At 32.7% G+C, this 20,535-nt stretch overlaps 2 protein-coding genes across 4 annotated transcripts; both read left to right on the top strand.

The window, feature by feature from the left end:
- The first annotated feature begins 8,054 nt into the window (after positions 1–8,054).
- LOC129875989 (actin-75) lies at positions 8,055–11,144 on the top strand. 3 transcript variants are annotated; one of them, XM_055951263.1, is made up of 5 exons: positions 8,055–8,138; positions 9,046–9,114; positions 9,204–9,597; positions 10,124–10,737; positions 10,824–11,144. In XM_055951263.1, exons 2-5 carry the CDS (start codon positions 9,055–9,057, stop codon positions 10,887–10,889), a joined length of 1,134 nt encoding a protein of 377 aa, XP_055807238.1. In that variant the 5' UTR covers positions 8,055–8,138; positions 9,046–9,054; the 3' UTR covers positions 10,890–11,144. The 3 variants fall into 3 exon arrangements, with proteins under 3 accessions (XP_055807238.1, XP_055807240.1, XP_055807241.1); XM_055951265.1 differs by lacking the exon at positions 8,055–8,138 and adding an exon at positions 8,296–8,352; XM_055951266.1 differs by lacking the exon at positions 8,055–8,138 and adding an exon at positions 8,754–8,944.
- Positions 11,145–13,625: 2,481 nt separating this feature from the next.
- On the top strand, positions 13,626–19,451 carry LOC129875993 (uncharacterized). The gene is made up of 3 exons (XM_055951269.1): positions 13,626–14,151; positions 16,346–16,390; positions 19,219–19,451. The coding sequence occupies exons 1-3, from the start codon at positions 13,676–13,678 to the stop codon at positions 19,274–19,276; spliced, it is 579 nt and encodes a 192-aa protein (XP_055807244.1). The 5' UTR covers positions 13,626–13,675; the 3' UTR covers positions 19,277–19,451.
- Positions 19,452–20,535: the final 1,084 nt, after the last annotated feature.

Here is a 20,535-nt window from a genome sequence, read left to right on the forward strand (position 1 = left end):
GATTTGAGTTACATAATTCTACGGATTTGAGTTACATAAAATGATACTATAATAATGTAACATGTTATAATTGTAGGTATTTATTTACCCTTTTCAGTAGGATACAAATTAATATTTATGTGTAATTAATTACCTTATAAATGATCTGATTGTATAAATCTTTATATTGGCATCTCCTTTGCCGATTATATATAGAAGTACTCCATATAATTTGATTTCTGTATTTTCCATTTTTGAAGATTCTCTGTGAAGCATATTATTCCAAAAACTTGTGTTTTCTAAGGAAGCATCCTTTATGTTCGATTATTTTGGGTGGTGGTTAACTATTGTATTGTGTTGTTTGTTTAAATACAATATAGCGTTGTTATTTAAATTTTATTGTATTGAATCGTATTGTTAAATTCATCATTATGTAAAGACAAAAAATCTCATTTTATGTAATGACCAATTTATGCCTTATTTGTTTAAATTTTATTGTATTGTATCATTAATTCATCCTTTAGCTTACTTTGTTATAATAGTTTTACCCCATACATAGGTTTATTCTTCAAATTACTGACGTGTGAAATTATATAATGACAAAAAATGATAAAATCTATTCAAATATTGTCTTTATCAAAATAATACATTACAATGCAACACAATACGATATGATACATTATAAAATGATATGTAACAACAATCCAAACAAGGTGTTAAGTAATTGAAATAGATGTGTATTAGTAAATACCAGTCTAGGAAATTTATGGGTTTCTCCTTGCGGAGGTGGATTTAATTTGTGTTGGATTTTTTACTGACTTTCCTAACATAACTGGGTTTTCCTTTTCCTAAAAGGAAAACACAAAGTCTCCATATTTGGCTAGTCCGTTTTCTTGTAGGAAAAAAGTTTATGACTCTATAAATAGAAATTCATTCCTTCTAAGTTGGTAGCATTCACAATTTAGTGTTAGGGGTTTTGAAAGTTTTGTTTAGAGGAAGAATTTGTGAGACACAAGTGTTACGTTAACACTTGTGTGAAACTCTTTTTATTTCGAATCAATTGTGTGAGGTTATTTCTCTCGATATGGTGTACTCTCTTTTATATAGTGGATTGCTCATCTCCTCTGTGAATGTAGGTCGATTGACCGAACCACGTTAACTATTTGTGTTTTTTTTAGTATATTTCTCTTTTGTCTTCTTACTCATGATATTTCGAAGTTTGCTTTGCTAAATTCCGCATGAGACCTGATTATTTTAATCCTAATAATTTGCATGAATTTCGATTTGAGCTATCGATCATAGGAAATCATCACAAGACGGATTAACTATTCACAAGCTAAATATCCTCTATTAAGGATGCAAAATATATTCTATATACAAATCTTTACTATCATATTATGGTGGGAGAATTAGCACTCTTTATAGATGAACCCGACTCAGTAGCATTTTCTAACAAAATATATGAGAAATTCAACCCTAGTATATAATGAAAGAAGAAGAAAAACACCTAGTACTATTTTAGATGCAGTGCTTGGGAAACTTTCTAGGTCATATACATTAGGTGCGTAATTTCTAACAATATTATATTTTGGCGGTATACTATATTAATATATCTAAATACCATTCAATTCACAACACGCATTGGTAATGTGGTTGGTCGTTTGAACTTTAGGTAGACAACAAACTTTACCAATTTTTTATCGTAATAAAATTTTCTATATACAATGTTTATCATGAAAATGATATTTAGAGATGAGGATATATACTGCCAAGAATGATGGTAGCAATCATAAAGCTGTATTTGTTGCCCTAGTGTACTGTTTTTAGCATGAAGGCCAGCATTCATGGTAATAGAACAACAAAAACATACCCAGTGAAATCCCACAAGTGAGGTGTGGGGAGGGTAGGATGTACGCAGAGTCGCAGACCTTACCACTACCTCATGGAGATAGAGAGACTATTTCCGAAATACCCTCAGCTCAAAAGTCACAGTCCCAAGTAAGATAGAAAAATAATATATATAGCATAATGCAAAAAAACGAAAAGCGATGCAAATTTACAAGACAAGAACAATAACGATAGTAAAGTAATGTGATAATCAAAGGATTCATGGTAATGTTTAATTTTTTATTTTTTATTTTCATTATTTGCTATCAAATATTTGCTTTTTGATATTCGCTTTGAGCTTCGATTAATTTGGATTCACATCACATAAGACCTTTTAAAGCTAGGAAAAATGCTCCTTATACAAATTTTGTCTATTCCATATTGATTCAAATCCTAGATCTTTCATTAAAGAGTGGAGGAATTTTTTCATTCCATCGTAACTTTTGATGGTTGGTAATCAAGGATGGACGGCCACCTTTATAGTTATAGATTTGGCAAAACCGAATAGATCTGACTCAAACCTTGTATTTATGTTAAAAGTTTCATTTAATATATATAAATTCTTTATCTAGAATCCAATAAAGAAAACAAATGTAATTTGAAATTCATAAATAAAAAATGTTAAATCCACCTCTAAATGGTAATGGTTTTTTCTATGCCAGCGGCATTGAAAGGGAAATTATTGATCACACTTGAAAGTTCAGTAATAGTATAAGTCAATAGCATGTAGAAGTGGTTGAATTGGTTCCACAGGTGATATTTCATAAAAAAAATTAAGAATTGATTTTTCCTGTCAATATTTTCTTAGTCGAATTCGTTACACCGAATATAATTTGCCAAGTTCTTACACAATATAAATCTCCAATATCATTTGCAAATTCTTACACAAAAACCTGGTACACACTCAAAAATATAACTGGTATTTCCCTTATTGTTCCAAAAAATAAGATATGTCAATAAATTACTCCATTTGTCCCATATTAGATGGGCATCTTATTAAAAATATGTCTCATATTATTTGATTACTTACTAAATCAGGATAGAATTAATTAAATTTTTTCCATTTTACCCCTACAATTAATATGTTTTGGAAGTTTAAATAATTTTTGAAGATCCAAAGAATTCCATTTTCAAGAGGCTAATTAATATGAACAAAAGACAAAATAGTAAAGTTGATGAATCTATTAATTTTTTTTAATCACCGTGTAAAATAAAAAATATCTATCTAATATGGGACGAAGGCAATAGTAATTAAAGTACAAAATGTGATGTATGTACAAGTGGCTGGTACTGTCTCTGAATACTTCATAAATGGGGTTTGGAATGAAGCCAAAGTGAGACAACATGCCCCTCCACAAAGTATAAATCAAATTCTAAGCACCCCTGTCAAATACAATCCTAACATGAAGGACCAGGCCGATTGGAAACCCAACTCTCAGGGAGAGTTCACATGTGCATCTGCATGGAACTTGGTGAGGAAGAAGAACAGAACTCTCACTAGCAGTAACATCTGGCACAACAATATACCCTTCAAAGTCTCCTTTCTACTATGGAGAGCTTTCAGATTCAAGTTGCCTACAAATGACAGAATTGTAGCATTTGGATATGAACCTGCTGCATGCTCTTGCTGCCATAGGAAAGGTATGGATGACATAGACCATATTTTTGTCTCTGGACATTTTGCACAACATATTTGGAAGCATTTCTCAGGGTTCTGGGGCCTGCAACACAGCAACACCCCTCTAAAGAATCTTTTAATGAGGTGGTGGTTGATCAAGACTAACAATGACATGCATAAGTTGCTTATACAAGCTACCCCTATCTTTGTGTGTTGGAACCTTTGAAAAAATAGATGTGCTTCCAAGTATGGAGGCAAGAAATCTAGCTCTTCTAGAGTTATATGCTCCATTGTCAAAGACTTATATATGCTGGCCATTAATTCTTTCCCTAATAAGAAGATGCCTTGTAAATGGAAAGAATTTGTGGACATGGTGGAACACAGCAAACATGATACAAGTGTGATCCAAGTCAAATGGAACAAACCCCCTCCTAACTTTGTGAAGCTTAAAACTGATGGAAGTGCCATCAACAACCCTGGAAAGATAGGAGCAGGTGGTATACTCAGAGATCATAAAGGGGAGCTGATATATGCATATGCAACTCCACTAGGAGAGGGATCTAATAACCAGGCAGAGGTTCAAGCTGCAGTAATGAGAATTAAATAGTGTGTCCAATATGGATATAGCAGGGTAATGTTGGAGACTGATTCAGAACTATTAGTGGGATGGTTGAAGCACAGACTTAGACCACCATGGAGAATGATCCAGCACATTACAGAGCTCCAAGATCTTGTTAGATTACTGGATCAGTTCCAATGCAACCATGTATACAGGGAAGCCAACTTTCCAGCTGACACTTTGTCCAAATATAGCCATGAAATTGATATCATTCACCAGTTCTACACTTACCAACATCTTCCACATACAACCAGATGATATGTCAAATTAGACAAGCTGGAGATGGCTGCATTCAGAAGAAGAAAGCTCAAGCAAATCAAAGAACCACCATGAATTCTCCTTATGTATGCTGCAATCTGTTTCCTTGATGCAGGTACGATAAAAGACTACCACATCTGTCTCAATTTTGGAGCTGCTTTGGAGTTTCAGCAGTCACACCAACAAATACTGAAAGGGATTGAAGTGTATGCTTCTTGCATTGTCTCTCTTGGTGCAAAGCTACAACTCTTTGCACACTACAGAACTGCAACATACATCTACAACAACATCCATCAAGCAACAAGCTACAACAACTATAACTGCAATAACCACATTGAAATGTACACAACAACATACAACAACCACCAGATTCAGCAACAAGCCTTAACAGGAACCATTTGTGCAGATTTGCAACACTTCTGCATTAGTGTTGTAGGTACACTACACAGATGCAGCATCCAAGAACAACATCAGCAACATCGAACACCTCACAACTACTTGCGAAACTGCAGTTCCCAGTGACTGAAAAGGATCATTACAACTTGCATAAACTTGATATGGCGTGTCTGTAAACAAGATACAACGCCTAAATCTCCAACAACCAAAAAGGGACTTCATACTTTTACATCCTGGACAAACTCGGTATGACAAGACTAAGAAAGACACAGATGTAATGAACGATCTCGATCCATGGAAATTGGAAGATTCGTATACTTGCTCTTCTTCAATTTAGCTATGAAATGTAGCTTATTTAGATAGGACTAGCGTAGGTTTCTTTCTTGTATTCACATGGAAGGGGAGAGTCTCCCTCATTTACGTTTTTCGTAGTTGCATTGTATCGAGAGGAGTCCTCTCGTAGGTTTAACGCTTTTCTAGTTAGTTAGGAAGCACTGTATAGTATCAGGGGATGAGTTAGCCGACCTTAGTAGGTTGTCCGACTTATGAACCAATTAAAATCGGAGGTAAGGTTTATGCCCCCCCTCCTTGTATTGTTATGCTTTATGAATAATAAGGCTTGGGGGTGTGCGGCTCAACCCCTGGCTGTGCACGAGAGGTGGGAGCCTCGTGTAGGGTCTTCCCCCCCCCCCCCCCCCCCAAAAAAAAAAAAAAACAAAAAAAAACAACAAGTGGCTGGAGCAAATGAGAGAAAATCATTTCTGCCTTGAATGATTCTTTTGACCTCGTGTACTCTTTCCGTCCCATTTTATTTTGTGACATTCTTTTTTAATTCATTTTAAAAAAAAATATTATTTTACTATAACTAAAAATAATTTAATTTTAATTTTTTTTATCCTTAACAAAATGATTTCCATCTATATAAATATCTAAGTATTATTTTAACCATAAATTGTAAAAATCTTCTTCTTTTTTTGTTAAATATCTTGTCAAGTAAAAAATATCATAAAATTGAGATAGAAGGAATAATAAGTAATCAATCACAAACGTACGTGATACGATTGAGTCTTTAGTTTGTCACTTTACAGTGTAAAACAATGCTAATCAAAAGCGTACGTAGTAAGTCAATCAAAAGCGTAGGTAGGAAGATCAATCATCAAATGAAACTTCATTTAGAATGTGGATATAATTATTTTAGTAGGTGTTTGGTTTGAAAAATTAAATCATTTTTATTTTATTGAAATTATTAAAGTTAAAATTGTGTTTGGTCATATTTTTAAATTGAGAATACATAAACTTGCTCTTAACTCAAATACAACTGATATTTATTCACTTTAATTTTAGGTGTACAAAAGTAAGTAGTCACTTTGGTATGAACAATTAAACTATCATAAAGTTGAACAAGCAGACACATGTGTCATATATGACAAAACTCACGTGATTTGTCATATTGGATGTGTATATCTACTAGTTCAACTTTATGATAATTTAAAAATATCTATTTATGTACACCTAAATTAAGGGATATAAATATCAATTAATGCGAAATTAAAGAACACATTTCTATATTATGTCTTTAAATTTTATCCACAAATCAATCAAACAGAATATAAAGAAATAAGCAATTTAGAAAAAATGAGTTGAAGTTAAAAAGTAAAATATTCATATATTCAGCATAAGGAACAAACTACGCACCGAAAGAAAAGTCAAAATCGAAAGTGAAGGTAACTATAAATTAATAATGGAAGAAAACGGTGCATTTTTAATTTACTCGATCATTTAGAGAACCAGTAAAATTCAAAAAAATAAAAAAAGACGACATAAAATTTGTAACATTCTACTAATAATAGTTATAGTTATATGATATGACAAATATTAAAGGTATCAAATTGATGGATTGAGCAGAATTTAGACGGATCAAATTAGAGTGAGTTAATAATTTTTTTTTATCTAATTATACAAATATTCTCATCATAAATACTAATCCACTCTATAGTTTGGAAAAATTGCATATTGTCTCACTGATTAATTATACAAATATTCTCATCATAAATACTAATCCACTCTATAGTTTGGAAAAATTGCATATTGTCTCACTGATTAATAATTTCGTACCACATTTCAAATCAGATACACTACTCCTTCATATTTCAAGTCGGATACATGTAACTTTGATACTAGATACATGTATTTTTTATACCAGATCATACATTCTGAAACACATAGACATAGGAAGAGAGGTGAGCGAGAGAAGAGTATCCCAAATACATGCGTATGATCACACTAGCTACATATATCTTTGATATAAGATACAATCTGAAATACAGATACGTAGAGAGATACAGGCGAGCGAGAGAGTTAGTATATTCTAGATACATGATAGTTAGTATATCCCAGATATATGCTAACTACAATTGGATACACTGTATCTGAAATAAATTATACCTAATTTGACCTGCATGTATCGAAGTGTGCCAAATACATGTATCTGGCGAAGTGAATGTGGCACAGAAGGTAATTTCAAAAACTATAATGAAGTCACGTAATTAGGCTCTAAACTAGTGAAATTTGTGTTGTTTGCTTATTAATAAACCACCCCAAAAATTACTTGGGTTGAAATAGAATAAAATGCAGGTCTTAACCTCAACCCCTCTAATTTTTACCAAGTTTTAGTTACTTTATTTGTTCATATATAAATATTTAGTACTTAATAAAGTTACTACTTTTTATTATGATTAAATATAACATATCAAATTAAAAAAATAATAAATTTTTTCATAAGTCAATTTGACATATCAACCTCTTTTTTTAATAGATTAAACCAATAAATGGACGAATCAATAACTCATTCAAACTTGAATGAGTTGAATTTGATTTTACCCCTCTAGTAAATATGTAATATTTTTTGGGTGTCTTTGGGTGTTCATGGATCGGTTATTGATTAAAGTCAAAACCAAATCAATTTAATCAGTTTTCAAATTATTATAATCAAATCAAACCAAATATAATATGCATTTATCGATTTGATTGTTATCGATTTCAATTTGATTTGATTTAATTTGATTATTAACCATACACACAAAAAATGATTTATTCAAATGAAAAAAAAAAAGACAACAATTAATATATTTATACTAGTATTTATTAGAGTTGGAAATAATATATTGTAGAAATAATAGGAAAATCAATGGATTAATGAATACACACTTGTGTGTGGCCGTTTCTAATTTTTCTCAACCCTTTAACGTATAAGGTAACGCTTCATCATCAGATCCGAATTTGACGTTTCCCTTCTTCTTTTTCTTCATTTTCTTCCTCTTTCTAACAAAGCACTAATCCACTTTCTCTCTTTTTCTTCATAATTCTACCACCAAATAAAAGGTGAGAATATCAATAATCAATCATATATCTTCTTCAATAAATTGGAGCTCAAATTCTGCTACGTCTCAATTTATGCTGCACTTTTTTGAATTTCTACAATAAAATGATTTTTTTTGTTTTTCATACATATTATATTTAAATCATCAATTAATAAATTGGGACAAAGGGAGTATAATTTTATTGGTCCTTTGTTATGCATTGGTTTTCCCATTAGGTAGTCTGTTACAATATATTTGTTTGTCCATTTCCGTCATTATTTTTAATTTGTGTGTTTAACTTCTCTTGATTTTTAATTGATTGGTTAATGAGATTGATTTTTTTTTCTTCATATTCTATTTGATATATGTGCATTGATCAAGAACTCTTTTCTTTTTGGGTTGTGCTCCGCCCCCCCCCCCCCCCCTCCAAGTTTCCTTCTTGGGGCGGCCATTTAGTAAATGGCTTTTTTCCTCTTGTAATTCATGGACCTTTTGGATTACGATTTAGAGATTCTTTTCAAGCAAACTGAAAATGTTATGAGATAGTGTCACACCACCTTATAAAATTTTATAAATGTTAAATCATAGTTTAATATTTTGTCAATTCCAAGGGTTATATTTGCACAACTTTTAAAAAATAAGAATGAAATCTAAATAGTGGCCTAGAAAAGAAACATTTGTGTAAATCAACAGTATTTTAGTTGAGTCATGAGCATTTCTTGGAATGTTGAAGGAAAATAAGTATACTCACTTCCCCCTTCCACCTATACATGTATGGAAAACTACAAAGAACTTGGATTGGAGCTGCATAGTGTTTTTTATTTGTATGTATGTATCAAATGTTTCTTGAGAACTCTTATTTCGTATAGTCTAAGGATATTTTTGTATCTGAGATATTATTTATTGCTAACTTATTTGTACTTCAACAGTTGTAAAAAATGGCAGATGTTGATGACATTCAACCTCTTGTTTGTGACAATGGAACTGGCATGGTCAAGGTAATGAATTGAACAATCATCTTTTACCATTTTGATCGAAGAAATTCGAAAAATTCTGTTCTCAGCTGTAATATATGTTTCATATATAGGCTGGTTTTGCTGGAGATGATGCCCCGAGGGCAGTTTTTCCTAGCATTGTTGGGCGTCCTCGTCACACTGGAGTTATGGTTGGGATGGGGCAGAAGGATGCCTATGTTGGAGACGAAGCACAATCGAAACGTGGTATTCTCACATTGAAGTATCCTATCGAACATGGTATCGTGAATAACTGGGATGACATGGAGAAGATTTGGCATCACACATTCTACAATGAACTTCGAGTTGCTCCAGAAGAGCATCCGGTTCTGCTCACTGAGGCACCTCTCAATCCAAAGGCTAATCGTGAGAAAATGACTCAAATAATGTTCGAAACCTTCAATTGCCCTGCAATGTATGTTGCAATTCAAGCTGTTCTGTCTTTATATGCTAGTGGTCGTACTACTGGTAAGACACATTCACATTCTGCTCTTCCTTTTTTTGATGTTGTTCATGTTCCAATTTTTTATAATTAAAGATCCATTCTTACTAGGAACCGATCTCATGGATATTAGTACTTTAACGTATAAACCAGGGGAGTTATATGACTTATAGTGACCCTTTTGTTGGTGATTATATGGATGGAGAAGTGTTAGAAAAGATGAGGAAATTTATGGAATGATTTTACTAACTTGGTGGCAAGTGAAGAATTAATCGATCTAGGTTATTGAGCTAAAAGCATGATAAATGAATGAACATAAATCAATTAATCTCGGTAGAGAGTTAAAGAAGAAACGACTTGGGGTGGATTTTGAAATTCTTTGATATGCTTTTCTTGAGCTAAGGGTCTATCAGAAACAGACTCTCTACCTTCCAAGATAGGGATAAGGTCTGCGCACACATTACCCTTCCCAGACCTCACTTGTGGGATTGTCGATGGTTAAGATGAAGTATATGATTCTTCTCTGCCTGAATTCTGTGTGGTTCCTTGCAGGTATTGTTTTGGATTCCGGAGATGGTGTTAGCCACACAGTTCCTATCTATGAAGGTTATGCACTTCCTCATGCGATCCTTCGTCTTGACCTTGCTGGCCGTGACCTGACAGAGCATTTGGCAAAGATCCTCACCGAGCGTGGATACTCATTCACCACCAGTGCTGAGAAGGAAATTGTGAGAGACATGAAAGAGAAGCTGGCATACATTGCTCTTGACTTTGAGCAGGAGTTGGATATGGTTAAGTCAAGCAGCTCTGTCGAGAAGAACTTTGAACTCCCAGATGGTCAAGTGATTACCATTGGAGCTGAACGTTTCCGATGCCCAGAAGTGCTATTCCAGCCTTCCACAATCGGAATGGAAGCTGCTGGTATCCATGAGACAACATACAACTCTATAATGAAGTGCGATGTTGATATAAGGAAGGATCTGTACGGGAACATTGTACTTAGTGGTGGATCCACTATGTTTCCTGGTATTGCTGACAGAATGAGCAAGGAGATCACCGCGTTAGCCCCTAGCAGCATGAAGATTAAGGTTGTCGCGCCCCCTGAAAGGAAGTACAGTGTCTGGATAGGAGGTTCCATCTTGGCATCCCTCAGTACCTTCCAGCAGGTAACTAAGCATTAGTTTTTCAATTAATATACTCGTTAGTCAGTCGATGATCGATGCTTAAAATATTTGTCTTGTTTGAAATGTAGATGTGGATTGCTAAGGCAGAGTTTGATGAGTCTGGCCCATCAATTGTGCATAGGAAGTGCTTCTGATCAAAGCAAAGATAATTTGTCTCTTTGATATCGCGTATATGACTATGTTCTTTTTGTTTTATGTTTCTTGATAGCAGATTTTGGATAGTTACTATTGCCTGTTGAACTAATTTCAAGTTTCTAGTTTCATTTGATTGTCAACGATGATGTTGTCAAATTTCCATGTCCTCATTCATTTTTCTCTTAATTTTTTTTTTTTAAGTCCAGGAGGACTAATGTAATAAGTTGTTCAACTCACTCGAAGTGTGCTTTTCATTATATGCATTGATCAAGCAAGTTTTGTTGTATTTCATCTTTTTTATAATCTTTGCCTGGGAATTCCTAGGCTTCTTTGCTTGGAGAAATCAATATTACGTTTTAAATTGCTCTTATTACGTATCTTTAACGTTTGTGATTCATTTTATATATGACATTCGTTACATTGTAGCTCAAATAGGGGAATATTTGGGGGCAGGGGTTAAGAGCATGCGATGAATCATTTAATTTCTACTAAATATGTACTACATCCGTCTCATATTAGATAGACACTTTATATTTTACACGATAATTAAGAAATTATTTAACTTTACTATTTTGCTCTTTGTTCATATTAATTAGCCTCTTGAAAAAAAAAGTTTTTGGATCTTCAGAATTTATTTAAATCGCGATTACCTGAATTCCCTCTTTTTTCCAGATTTCTGATATATACGAATGACGCTGATAAATCGCGATTTGATACATAAGTCATTTTCATGATACATCGCTAGTTGATACAAATCAAACATTGTAATATAAATAAAACTTATGAATCAGCTTATAACACCTAATATATCATGAACACAACAAAAATAGCAGTAAAACTTATGTTTTACTGATACAATTTGTGTTTGTTTTGTATCAACTAGTGATGTATCATGAAAATGTCTTATGTATCAAATCGCGGTGTATCAACATCATTCATATGTATCAGAAGTGGGATTTTTGAAATTTTTACAAATTATAGGGAATAATTGAAAATATAAGAATATAAGGTATGTAATTTGGTAATTTTTCCATTTTTATATAAATGAACTCTTTTAGATTAATAATTACCCCTTTTTAGGATTTTTTTTTATGGTTTATAACATATTTATCTTAATTAATAACTAAAATCACTCTATTACCCCTCTCTTTCTCTCTCCCCCCCCCTCGTTATGTGTGCTTTTTTTTCTATCTATTTTTTATCTTTCTCTTTCTCTTTCTCCCTTTTTTTAAAATAATAATTGATTATCCTAATTTAAAACTAATTTAAATAGTACCAAAATGTTTGAAATTCACATATAATACTTATAATATATTTGTATTAAAAATATTTTAATTATATATTCACCACATTTATTGAAAGATGCATATAATATGTATCATAAATTGATTTCAAAATGTATTATAATTATTGTTTATTTTTTCTCTTATTAATTGTGCTAAAATATATTATTGTATTATAAATATTTTAGTTATATATTCACCACGTGCATTGAAACATGCCTATAATATATTAAATTCAAAATCTATTATAATTATTTTTTTATTTTTTCTCCTATTAACGAAATACATTATCGTATTAAAAATATTTTAGTTACATATTCACCACCTGCATTGAAACATGCCTATAATATATTGAATTCAAAATCTATTATAATTATTTTTTATTTTTTCTCTTATTAACGGAATATATTATTGTATTCAAAATATTTTAGTTATATATATTCACAACGTGCATTGAAACATCTCTATAATATGTATAATATATTGAATTCAAAATGTATTACAATTAGAATTCAATATTATACATTGTTATGAATTCAATATTCAAAAGCATATTAATTGTAGGTATAAATTAATTTTTTTTTTAATTAATTTTATCTTAATTTAGTAAGTGATCAAGTAATATGTGACAAACATTTTTAGTAAGATACTCATTTAATATGGCAATGGGTAGTATGATTTATCCATTTGACCTAAGGCATTAAATAATAGTATAAAAAAGTATCGGCTAACGGGGAATAATGTTGGTATATCATGTTTCTCTAAACAAAATTATGTTCCAATGAGATTAAAGTAGTAGGATTTAGCGTAAAATCATAGGCTAAATGAATTTAATTAAGTTGTCACAACAAATAAAAACAATATGATCGGAAAATTAGTTTAAAAGAAAAGAGATGAGCATGTGTTGGTAAGTTTTGTTGTCTTTTAATTAATTTTATAGCTGGTCGTTTTTCAGTAAAATAATTATCTCTCTGAAACAAGTATTTCGAAATCAAATAAAACAAACTTAAAATAATTCAAAAAATAAAAATAAAACACAAATTGATTCTAAAGTGTAGATGTAACAAAAAATTTAGTGACAATTATTTGAAGCATATCCCTAAATAATTGAAAAAGTATGAATATACTTTTATGTGACTTCCAATAATTAAAAGAAACGTTCATGACAGAGAAATATTTAAAATGAAAGATTACCATGAGGGAGCTTCTATGACCTAATGGATTAGCTAAATATATATCACTATATATAAACAAATCACAAACTTTAGGGCATCCTTGAACCGTTTTCGTTGAAATGAAAAATAGTTTTATCACTAAACTGACACAAAGGGTAAAGTTTTAGTGTGAAACTATTGAGACCGAAGTGTCAACACTATCGGAAGAGCGGACTAAAGTGTATATAATTGAACTTAAGGTGGCAAAGTTCCCAAATTCTAAGTAGAGATCTTTCCACAAATGCAATTCGAATTGCAAAAATCGGAGTTATTTCTGTAATTTGACAAATGGGAATTTCTTGCTTGTGTTCAACTCTCTGTAGATTTCCAGTAGATTATCCAGAGTGGTTGGTCAGCCATGGCAATGGACCCAAACGACTACAAGCAGCTGCCACAACTACTGTCAGTGACGATGTTTCTCAGGAAAGACGGAAATGCGTTTCTGTTACGAAGGCGCGGAAGCCAATAACTGCGGTGATACTGGCGGCAGCTGCAGCATGTGCGGTGATAGTGGTGGTGAATGGGGCGGAGGCGGTGGCGGAGGCGGCGCAGATTGAAACACAACAGGAAATACTTGGAGAGACTTTTTCGAATGTGCCGCAAACGCTGTCTGGCGATTGTGTTGATGGTCAGAAGGATTGCAAGAAAGCGAGGATTCAACGACCTAAGTCAAGGCAAGCAGAGACTTGCACTGTCAAATGTGTCAATACTTGTATTCGTGGTGGTAGTGGATCTCCTGGTGAAGGTCCTCTTAACGTTAGAAGGTATGATTTGCATCTAATTAATTCCACTAAAGGGACTGTTCCTTTTGATTCCTTATAAGGTGAAGAATCGAACCCTCACCAACAATGTGAAAGTTCAGATAGCCAACCAAATTATCTATTAAGACTCCCCGACCACAAACTGTTCTCTGTATATCTGTCTAATTTTCGGAGGTGATAAGACTTTTCCCTTTGTATTTGTTGGAAGATGAACTTGATTCAGCTGAGAAAGACTAGCTAAGAGATAAAGGGAGTCAGAAAAAGAGGACCAGAGTTCTGTCCAGAAAATTGGAAATGTAAAATTATCTCCATTTCAAGAATACACTTGAGCAATGCCCCTTATATACAAAAAGCTAACCACATATTAAATTAGTTAGAACAACTAATCTATTAGCTTAGCTAATCTAACTATATACAACTTTAGTCAGAAATCTCTTCTCCTCCTTGAATTCTCTAACCTGAAAGAGATTCATGTCAAACTCCCTAGTCTGAAAGAAGGTAGACTTATTCTCCTATTGACATGAATGATGAATCTCTTTTAGGTTAGGAAATCCAAGAAGTAGAAGTTTTTATAAGAGGATGAATAGCAATGATGGATAAACACTATGCAGGATTGGAACTTTTCTTTGCTGTTGTTATTTTCTTAATTCCACATTCAAGATAAACCTAGCAATTCTGACCAAAGTAGGAAGATTTTTATTCCACCAAAGAGTTGTTCAATGATGGTGTAAAGCAGTATGTTAGAGCGAAAACTAAAAGTTTGTGAATGGGTGAGACCAATTCCACTTGGCCCTTATATATTTATAGGTACATTAGGTAGAATGCCGACTCATTTAGTACATTTCCTGCTCCTATTGTTTATGAGATACCATTCCAAAATAAGCTACCAAATTTAGGTTACATTAACTAGGTAGCTATCTTATTAGCCTAGATATATTTCTCCAATCCCCTTGGAGTTGGACTGTATAGATCATATGTTTCACTATTAGCCAGAAATGCACGTTGGCATCAATCACAATTGTTTTCTTTTGGGCTTGGAAGGATGGAAAAATAGAATCAGAATATTGAAAATCAAATGAACAACCTTCTAATATTTTATTAATGTGGCATTTCGTAGTTGCAACCTTCTAAATATAGAGTTCTAACCTCAATTCTGAACACCATTTCTTACAAAATCTATTTGCAAGTGTTCGTAGTTGACCATAGGGAGGGTTGTAGCATAAAGCCTGCTAGAACAGCTAAAATTTAGCTCCATAGTTGCCAGTCAGGTTGACAGAAACTAAGACATAATGTGGGTAAGGAAGGTAATAAAGGGAGGGAGAGAGAGAGGGAGAAAATCAGTTATACTTCAATCTTAATGGTCTTTAGAAATCATTTATTTACTGGTAGATCTGAATGTAGAAAAGTGTTAAGTTAAAAGCTTCAAACAAGCAAGACATGAGCTTGTTAGATAGAAGAATGTACACAGCCATTACATTACAAAAACTTGGTGAGGAAAACGTACATTAGATACATTTTAAACTTAGCTGCAGGAAATTGTGAGACTGATACTCTGATAAAACTAGATAGAAACCATGAGCTACTCGTGGTTTGAAAAGGGCAAGGATATGGAGCTATTTCTAGCATTTCTTTCATGTTTGACATTATTTCGCTTAGATACCATACAGCTCTCCTAGTTTACTAATGTCTTTGTTGACTATTGGTGAAGCATGTCTTCTATAGAAGGATAAAAAGATATCAAGTACTCATATCTGGACGGATATGTTGCAGCTTTAAAATTGGAACTGAAGTTTATATGGTAGGTGCAGTTTGATAAATAATATGTAGTCGATTATTTAATCTTCTGCAGTTCCTTTTTCTTTCGTCCCTCCTTGATAATGATTGAAAATGCTTGCAGGAAAACATAAGCAAGTAAATGAAAAACTTATTAAATGCCTACTTTCATGGTATACTATTTCTAGTTTACTTAATTGATAGATGATAACCTTATTAAAAACTCCATATTTCTTCTTCCTCCAACCTGCCCCCCTATTCTATCAAAATTTTTGAAAAAAGAAAAGAAAGGAAAACGAGCATTACTTAAGCGATTCCTTTTTGTATAATTAATTGACGTGGATAGGATGTAAGATATATTGACAAAGAGACACTGTTCATAAAGTCATTTTGAAAGGCTTGCTTTTACTTCTTTTTTCTACAGGCCTCTGGTGGTGTTTAAGCAAGGATTTCGCAGTCGCCAATACTGGTAATTTTTTTCCCTTTAAATTCATTGGTCTTTATATTTCATTTTCCTTGAGCCTCCGTTTAGTACATTATGTTTGTTTTTCTAAGTTCTACTCATAGTTGTGCAACTCATCACTTGCCAAATTCTTGTTAAAATATGGAATACTGAACAAGTGACCGTATGTCGCAACTTGCAAGTTTGGATGTGCACCATATTACAACTTTTAGTATTCTTAGCTTGGTCTGTAGAATAAGAAATATATAACATAATGTTCTGCCTAGTTTATAGGAAGAACTGTTCAAGCATTGACCAGGTCTTTTTCCTCTTCATGCAACTACTTCAATCTTTCTTTCTCCTGTCTTACTTACCAACAGATGAATAAATATCTGTGTACAGTTCCAACATCTACCATAAATAATACATCTTCAGCATCCTTATTCCATCGGAAGTAGAATAAGTAGCCAAGTTAGGAAAATAAAGAGGAAGTTCCTGATTCAAACTCAAGAAAAAAGAAAAGTTAAACAAGGAAACATAAACAGAAGAGATTGAACAATATTGACGACCTCACAAAGATGAAATTTCAGTGAATTTTCATTTACTGATCTCATCTTTTACGGAATTGATCTTCTTTGATTGTACACGAATATGTGACGGTCAAAATGTCTGGAAGCACAGAAAAACGTTCATTTGTTGATATTATTACAGTATCCGATACTGGGTCATTCATAGCATTACTATGCGTTTCCTATTCATTGTGGGTTGGTTATTTGTCAGCATCGGTTTAGCTTATGATGTATCTGGAAGCCCTCGGCCAAATGAGTATTTTAAAAAGAGCCAACAAGTAATTCCATTAATAACTGGCCATATTGATCTTTGGAACAACTTGACGAATTTAATAGATCGTTTTAGGAGGGCCTAATGACTAGATCGAACTGAATTACTGAAAGGATCTTTTGATCAATCAAGAGATCATTTGGATGCCATCAGTAATGAGGATTCAGAGTCACACATTGATTAATCAAAGTAGATTCATAAACGAAAAGAAAGGATCCATCCTTTTCCTTCTTATGGCAGTATGGCTTCTGCTTTTAAGACCAAGCCTACTTTTCTATCCATCAACCTACCTAAAGAAAAAGTAAAGGAGGCAGCATGTTGTTGTTTCCATGGAAGGTGGAAAATTTTAAAATTAATTGTGCTCTTTGTAAAATGCTGGTCTTTAGTGTTGTTAAACCTACAATTTTACATAAACAATATTCAGATGAGTTTTGCCTGGACAGCTAAAAGCGCTTCCACCTTTATTTCTCCTATCGTACTTACTAAAAGGTGAATGGACTTATCTTTCATCCATCCATCTTATTTCCAACACCTATTGAAAATCATATATCTTCTACATCCTTACTACATTGGAAGGTATAATCAGTAACCATGGTAACTATCTAAAGAAGTTGTTCAGTTAGGGATGAGTATACAATTTGAAGAAAGAAGAAAAGTGAAACCAAGGAGAGAAAAAGAGAAAATGATGTCTATCTATCTTTTTTCTTGCCTCTTCAACTTTTAAGACCAACTTTACTTTTTCTATCTTTTGATCTTGCTAATCAAAAGATTACGAGGCGTCATATTGTTTGTAAAAAAATTAAAATTAGTTTCATTTTTTCCTTGTTAAGACATAATATAACTAAGTAATTAAAATATACTTTTTCTAACCGCTTAAGTTTTTAGATAAGATGGTCACACACTTCAAAATAATATTTGAGCATGCAAGAGGTCATGGGTTCAAATACCACCGCCACCCGAAAAAACAAAACATATGTCCACATGTTTGGGCATGAGAATGAATCAAACCCACACGTGAGGAGGTGCGTTGGGACTAACATAACTATGTAATATGTAATTAAAAGTGTGTTCTCTATAACCGCCTAAATTTTTAGATAAGATTGGTCACACATTTCAACAAAAGAAATGCTCGATATTGCCATTGCGGCCTAATTTTTTTATAAATGTTGAAATTGAGCTACCATTTAGAACATGAGGAGTGTGATTATGGTATTATACAAACCTTTAACCAAAAAATCAATGGCTTAGTGACGCATTTTGCATGTGACACTTCTTTTGCTATAGAAGCATAATAGAAATTTGAACTGTTGTAGCATGTAAATGATAGCTCACCAATCTATTCTTTTACCTATGTCCTTCAACCAGTACTTTAGTTATGCTGATTTTGGTTCTCCTTGGAACTGTGTTATCGAACTGCATATATTGGAAAGATGAATTTGACAATGATAAACACATTGATGATTAGCGTGTAAAGAACCTAAAGCCAAAGGAACTAGGCCAAAACTTTCCACTAAATCTTTGGTATTTCTTATTATTCCGTGCTTTCGTTCTCCAAAAGTTACCTTTAAAATGTGCAATTCTTGAATAGTAACTGAAGTGCAAATTTTACTGAAACCCATTTCTCTATTGGACAAAAGATTTGGAGAAAGTTGAATTGACGCTTAGGACAGTTGAATGAACCTTGGGTCAGAATGAAATATTTGAACAGTAAGAGCAAACAATATGATGAAGGTTTGGAGAAAGTTGAAATACTCATCCTAAACAAAAGAATTCTGAAATTTTTCAATACGAGGAGCAAACAGTATGATGAAAGCTGCAACAATCACTGCAAGCTAGGATGTTCACCATTTAATATCAATTGGAAATCACTTAATTTTTCAGTTTGACACTTTCACTGCCTACATCTAGTGAGGAACATGGCTATATAATGTTTTCTGAATGACTGATATATTTGCTAATGAAAATCGACTGATGACTCTTTTTTTTTGTTTCTTTTTAATTGTTTTTTCTTGCAGTTTGGTGGAATGCTCTGATATATGTAATTTGATAAAAGATGGTGAAGATGGACCATAGGCTGTACATTCAATCTTATTTTTAGGTTAAATTCTTTATTTGAGCCTACAAAATTTACAGGCGCTCTTTCATTTCATTAAAGCTTTGATAGGGTTGTAACTTGTATATTGTCTATGCAGAAATTTGACAGGATTTTAGTATATATACCTATTTTTCTTCCACCTTCCTTGCGACAGAGGCGTCAATATTCTTTAGGATATCTTGTATTCTGAAGTGAGAAATGGGAATTGGAAATTAAAATACTATCACACCATTATTTGAGGTTCTATTATCAGGTAACACTTTGGTACTTTCATATTAATATTATTATGTCCATGTTCTTAGTCTAAGAGATGGACAGTTTAACTAAAAAAAGGAAGGGTATCAAAATGATGAATTATTTGAAAGCAAAGGGGTTCCCTTTCTCTTATTTGCTTTAGTGAAAGTAGGGAAGAAAATGATCCTTTTTTTCCTAGGCAAATGAGTTTCTTTTGTCTGATTATCTTTTCCCCCCTAAAATTTGTTTCTTTTTTCTTTGCTAAATAGCTATGCTCTTTTGTTGATGATTTTACTAAGAGAGCTTTTACAGGTGGTTGTATTAACTATTTTATTTGTTTACAAACTGATGTTAAATATTTGTAATACTAGTACTCCCTCCGGTGTCCGGTCCGAGAAAACATTAACAAAAATGGTAATTTGACTAAATATTACTTATTTTTTTACCTCAATTTAATACTCTCCTTTCACTTTTACTTATTCGATTTACATTTTGCAGGCCCCTTAAAAATAATTGACATGAATATGTTATCACAATGTTCATATTACTTGATATTTAATCTTAGGTCTTGGGAAATAATTTAGACAATAAGTAATTAATGTTAAGGGTAAAACATGAGGGGGAAAAATATATTTTATCTCTTGATATGTTAAAAGTAACAACAACAACAACAACAACATACCCAGTGAAATCCCACTAAGTGGGGTTCGGGGAAGATAGAGTGTATGCAGACCTTATCACTACCTCGTGGAGGTAGATAGACTATTTTCGAAAGGCCCTCGACTCAAGTACATCAAACCCCAGTAAAAGAACAAGAAAATAATGAAGAAAGTCTAGCAGTTAATAAGAAAATTAGTGTAAAGTCTACAAGAAAGAACCAATAACAACAATAAAATAGTGTAATAATCGAAATAAAATAAACAACCTATGACAAGAACTACAAGGGTACGACTAGTACTAGACAGACACTAACAAGCTTAAACCTACAAAGGCAAGACAACAC

This window comes from Solanum dulcamara, chromosome 12 (genome assembly GCF_947179165.1).
Source record: "Solanum dulcamara chromosome 12, daSolDulc1.2, whole genome shotgun sequence".
NCBI lineage: Eukaryota > Viridiplantae > Streptophyta > Magnoliopsida > Solanales > Solanaceae > Solanum > Solanum dulcamara.